At 35.4% G+C, this 5,827-nt stretch overlaps 1 protein-coding gene across 1 annotated transcript; it reads left to right on the top strand.

The window, feature by feature from the left end:
- Positions 1–659: 659 nt before the first annotated feature.
- On the top strand, positions 660–5,559 carry LOC107462977 (DExH-box ATP-dependent RNA helicase DExH18, mitochondrial; the record flags this gene model as incomplete). Its single annotated transcript, XM_052252984.1, is given in 3 exon segments — positions 660–3,080; positions 4,172–4,233; positions 5,018–5,559. Coding segments are annotated over 2 exon segments (2,476 nt in total), but the record flags the coding sequence as incomplete, so codon positions are not given.
- Between the last annotated feature and the right edge of the window lie 268 nt (positions 5,560–5,827).

Raw genomic sequence — 5,827 nt, 5'->3', positions numbered from 1 at the left:
TGTTTATGGATTTCATTGTCGCACCGTAGCACTGCCCAAATATTAACTCCCTTACTAATTTGTTCAAACTTCGAAATTAGTCCACTTTATGCAATAATTATTTAATTAATCAAAGTAAAGAACCGACAAAATCCTGTACTTTATGCTGTTACATCAACTTTTTATCGGGAGTGAATTTTTTTCGGTGAGAAAAAAATTGGATGGTATTTAGTGTTCAATCTAATCATTCATTATGTTCTTTCTCTTGTTTATTTTTGATCTCACTCATAAAATCAAAAGTGATAGATCACACTGGATTCTATCAATTATTAAAATAACTATCTGCCAGCTCTTTTCAGCAGGTGCTAAAAAATAATTGTTTCAGCACCATAGTATTGGCCAAATAAAAATAGAGGAGAGAAAGAGAGAGTTTCGTTTAACCCTAACATTTTGTCCCAAAAAAAGAAAGAAAATAAATAAATAAATAAAAGAAAAACCCTTTGACCAGACGTTTCCCTCTATTCACTTTCCTTCACCAGTTCTCATTTCTCTAAAACCTCCGCAACCCATTCTTTCCCGTTTGAACCTTGTCTGAATTGATTGTTCTTCAGTTCTTCCATGGCAACAACTCTCTTCAACTTGTGCACACACAGGAGAACCATCCACAGGCTCAAGGTTCTTCTTTCCAACACCCACCATTTTAGCGCCGCTTCTACTTCACAATTTCGAAATTTTGATGCTCCAATTCGAAGTTTCTCGACCCACTTCAGGAACCCTCGTTTTCCCTTGCGTTTCCTCCAAAGTTGGAATCTTTCCGGTGGAACAACCCTCCCCATGAGGCAGTTTTCAGACGACGCCGGCGATGGTGGCGGCGAGAAGGACACCGCCGCGGAATCGGATTACGAATTTGGTAAGAGTGTTAGTTTTGAGCCTGAAAATGAAGTTAATGGTGTTTCTTCCTTATCTGGTAGCGTGGTTGTTGAAAATGATGATACTAATGAATGCAATTCGGAGGTAGATGATGATTCTATAGAATGCAATAGTAGTAGTAGTAGTAGTATTGGTAGGGATGAATTAGAGAATAATAATAATAATAATAATAATAATAATAATAATAATAATAATAATAATAATCAGAATAGTGAGGAATTTGCAAGTGTCGCATTGCGAGATCCTGTTGAATTGTACCGTGCCCTTTGCGATGCCAAAAAGGGTGCAAAGCTCGAGAGATCAGAGGGGGAAGTGCTGCTGGAAGTGTTCAATTACTTTGCCAAGTCAGGTTGGGCCTCAAACCAGGCTCTGGCCATTTACATTGGTTTGTCTTTTTTCCCCACAGCCGCGAGCAAGTTCCACCACTTTTTTAGGAAGAAATGCCCTGCTAATGTTGCTCGGTACCTGGTGTCACTAGGGCCGAGTGATTCTGCTGTGAAGTTCTTGTTTCCTATATTTGTTGAGTTTTGTTTGGATAATTTCCCGGATGAGATCAAGAGGTTCAGGGGTATGGTTGCGATGGCGGACCTCACGAAGCCTCACACTTGGTTCCCATTTGCGCGGGCCATGAAACGGAAGATAATTTATCATTGTGGGCCGACTAATAGTGGTAAAACATATAATGCTCTGCAACGGTTTATGGATGCGAAAAAGGGCATTTATTGTAGTCCTCTCAGGTTGTTGGCTATGGAAGTTTTTGATAAGGTTAATGCAAAAGGCATTTATTGCAGTCTACTAACGGGGCAAGAAAAGAAGCACGTCCCATTTTCGAATCATGTTGCATGTACTGTGGAAATGGTGTCAATGCGAGAAGTGTACGATGTGGCCATTATTGATGAGATTCAGATGATGTCAGATCCATATAGGGGGTATGCATGGACAAGGGCACTCTTGGGGTTGAAGGCTGATGAGATACATTTGTGTGGCGATCCTAGTGTTTTGGATATTGTTCGAAAGATCTGCCAAGACACTGGAGATGAGTTGTATGAGCAACATTATGAGAGGTTCAAACCACTGGTGGTTGAAGCAAAGACCTTACTTGGTAATCTTCAAAATATTCGATCAGGGGATTGTGTAGTTGCCTTCTCAAGGAGAGAGATATTTGAGGTTAAGTTGGCCATCGAGAAACAGACCAAACATCGTTGTTGTGTTATATATGGTGCCTTGCCACCAGAAACTCGTAGACACCAGGCTACTTTGTTCAATGATCAAAGTAATGAATATGATGTTCTAGTAGCTAGTGATGCAGTGGGAATGGGCCTGAACCTTAACATTAGAAGGGTAATTTTTAATAACCTCTCGAAATACAATGGTGACAAAATGGTCCCCGTCCCAGCATCACAGGTTAAGCAAATTGCAGGAAGAGCTGGTAGGAGAGGATGCCTTTATCCCGATGGTCTCGCCACGACCATGCATTTAGATGATTTGGATTACTTGATCGAGTGTTTGAAACAACCTTTTGACGAGGTTAAGAAAGTGGGGTTGTTTCCTTTCTTTGAGCAGGTTGAATTATTTGCCAGTCAACTTCCTAATCTGACGTTCTGCCAGCTACTAGAAAAGTTTGGTGAAAGTTGCCGTTTGGATGGATCATACTTCTTGTGTCTATATGATCACATAAAGAAGATTGCAAATATGCTGGAGAGGGTCCAGGGACTGTCTTTAGAAGATCGTTTTAACTTCTGTTTTGCCCCAGTTAATATTAGAGACCCGAAAGCTATGTACCACTTACTCAGATTTGCTACGACGTTCAGTCAGAATATGCCTGTCAATATAGCTATGGGCTTGCCGAGAAGCTCTGCCCGGAATGATTCAGAACTCCTGGACCTTGAGACTAGGCATCAAGTGTTGTCTATGTATTTATGGTTGTCAAACCACTTCAAGCAGGAAAGATTTCCATATGTGAAGAAAGCTGAGGCAATGGCCACAGACATAGCTGATCTACTGGCTCATTCTCTTACCAATGCTAATTGGAAGCCGTTATCAAGGGGAACAAGAGGGAAACCTAAAGCCGAAAAAGGTGAAGGGCAACCTGAATCCGGGAATGCAGTTGTATTGAAAACTGGAAAACATAGTTATTTAAGGCCACAGGCACTTTCTAAATTATATGACAGGTAAGTTCTTGCAGACATATACATTACCTAAGTGTTAGTTTAATTTTATTTATGCGGAATAACAACATTTGTGTTTTTTATTAAAGCAAATGTCAGTTATTTCTCTCTTATTATTATAATTTTTTTTTCAATATTTCCAGTGTCTATGTTTGTTGTCTGATAATCTAAGTGAAAGGCACCTGGTTGTTTTTGGAGTTTATCATCAGTTGGGATTATTAACTGCAATTTTTGAAAGAACTACACTGATATGAAAAGAGAGTGAAGAAAATATTCTTTATATTTGGAGATATATTGTAGACTGTAGAGAAATTCCTAACGAGACTAGGATTTTTAAACAAAAGATATTCGAGAAAGCACTAAAATAAAGTGAATGACACACTTCCCTGTATATTGATAATAAAATGGTAAAGGTCTTATTTTTAACAATAATACGGAACTTAAAATAGCGTGAGATACTGAACTAAAACTAGTACATTGTCCAATGAAAAGAACTTCTTTACTGGGCTTATGACTTAGACTACTCCAATAAGCTCATTCTGCAATGCTATTAGGTTTCTTTGTAAAACAAATGAATAATGCTGCTTCAGTAAGAGTGATCATCTCTGGTAGTTTTGCATCTTTGGCTAGGATTGATTATCGCTTTCTCATTTCTTCTCTGAGGCAAGTCTTGGAATTAAAATGATTGATTCACAATGTTTTGTATGTATGGAACTAAATTTATCATACACATATGTAGTATACTCTCTGGCATTTGTAAAATTGCAGAGAAAGTATATTCCTTGATTATTTGCTAAGGTTATGATTCAAAATACAGCATATCAATAAACTGAATGTGAAGTTTGAAGGGCATTCGGAACTGAACATGGTTGGGATTGAACGATGGTAATAAAACATACATTTAGAGCAGTGCTGATGTATGTTTTATAACTTAGTTATACTAGCTCTTAATGTTATTGACTGTGACTTTTTTGAGATATAATATGTAGCTTTATATTACACGTCTTCTGATTTTTTTATGATATTAGTTAATGAAATGACCTCTGCATACTTCTTTAGTTTCTGATTTCAAATCATATTTTCTGTTTTTTTAGGAGACGGCAGGATAAGCCCTTGCAGGTTGATCAGTCAAAGAAAGTAGCTGCATAATAATATGGTAATTTTGTTAACAGTGATCAATAATCAATATTCACCTAATTTGATGAATGCTTACATATAGTTCCCCAAAATTCATATGAAATTTGTAATTTTGTGCTTCATTGTTAAACTATGAGAAATAGTTTTTCGGTAGTTATTTTATACATATACATTGATAGTAGTTGTGGCCTCAAAAATTCTTTTTCTTGGGGAGATGTGTGCTATTAGGGTATGGCTTCTTGTTCAGTTCTTAGAAGCTTTGCTTTATTATTTCTTAGGTTGCTTAATTCAATTTTTTTTTCTTTTTCCTTATGTGCAAAATTTAACTATATTATTTCTGTCTCTGTAAATTTTTGGTTTAATTACTCTGTTGGTCTCCATAGTTTCACTAAATTTTCAATTAGGTTCCTATACTTTTTTTCCTTTCAATTGGGTCCCTACACTGCTTTTAATTTTATAATTAGGTCCTTCATAGTGTAAAAAATGAGAGTTAAGTGAATATTTCGTTGCAAATTGAAAGTATTCATAATTAAAAACCTAACTAGATCTTTGACTACATGTATTTTGAGAGAAATATTTTGTTAATTTTAACGTTTTTTATATGAAAATGATCTAATTACAAAATTAAAAACAGTGTAGGAACCCAATTGAAAAAAAAAAGTATAGGACCTAATTGAAAATTTGATGAAACTATAAGGACTAATAGAGTAATTAAATCTAAATTTTTGTTCCCTCTACCTCTACCATAACTTTTGTTGTTTCCTTTTGTTTTTTGGTGGGGTGTGTGTGTAATGTCTGTGCAGGTAATTGCAATATAACAAATTATAACAGGGATTTGCATGAATTCATTGAACTGCTTTTTATCCAAAACTCTTGATGGATCAAGTTGGGAATGGATTGAAGGAAAGGGAAAAGAATTAAACGGAGAAAAAGAATAGAGAGAAAAGCGAGGTGGCAACACTGGCATGCTGTTTGATTTCGTAGGTAAACCATGAGTGCATTTTTGTGGTGCTGCAAGTGTTCTGTTTTTGTATCTTAATGTAAGCGTAGACTAGAAATTTCGTTGAATTTAGATATCTATATTTCTAAAAGGATCCATATACCTTTTCTCTGTGGTGATCCTTTGAAATAGAGATGAAAGCTTTTCAAGATTTTTCATTTTTCTGATGTTTTAAGTACTAAGGAGGCTTTGTAGAAATAAGGAATAGGATCACATAATAAGGTTATTAATCTCCTTGGACATTTTCATGTATACCACCATTTCTTAACGAATAACTAGTGCTTTTCTTAGATTAAGTGTACTGAACTTAGCATGTTTTTTCTTAATATTTATTTTTTTCGTTTTCATGGTTGCTATTGCATGTGTTAGAAGAATCTTTGTCATGTTTGTATAAATCAGAGATTAGTAATTCAAAGTTCAATGTAATTCATCTGTTACTGACACTATATACAATGAATAACCAAGCTTCAAACAGACTTTGAAAATAAAAGAATACCGAAGACATTCAAGTTAACAAACACATTTAATGCAAAAAAAATTGCATAATATGTTACAAATTAAGGATATATTTTAATTAAAGTTTAATTAAATAATATTATTTGAATTAAAAAGT

The sequence above is a fragment of the Arachis duranensis genome, chromosome 8 (genome assembly GCF_000817695.3).
Source record: "Arachis duranensis cultivar V14167 chromosome 8, aradu.V14167.gnm2.J7QH, whole genome shotgun sequence".
NCBI classification, from domain to species: domain Eukaryota; kingdom Viridiplantae; phylum Streptophyta; class Magnoliopsida; order Fabales; family Fabaceae; genus Arachis; species Arachis duranensis.
Note: the sequence above shows the minus strand (reverse complement) of the source record. Positions and strands in the feature narration are given on the sequence as shown.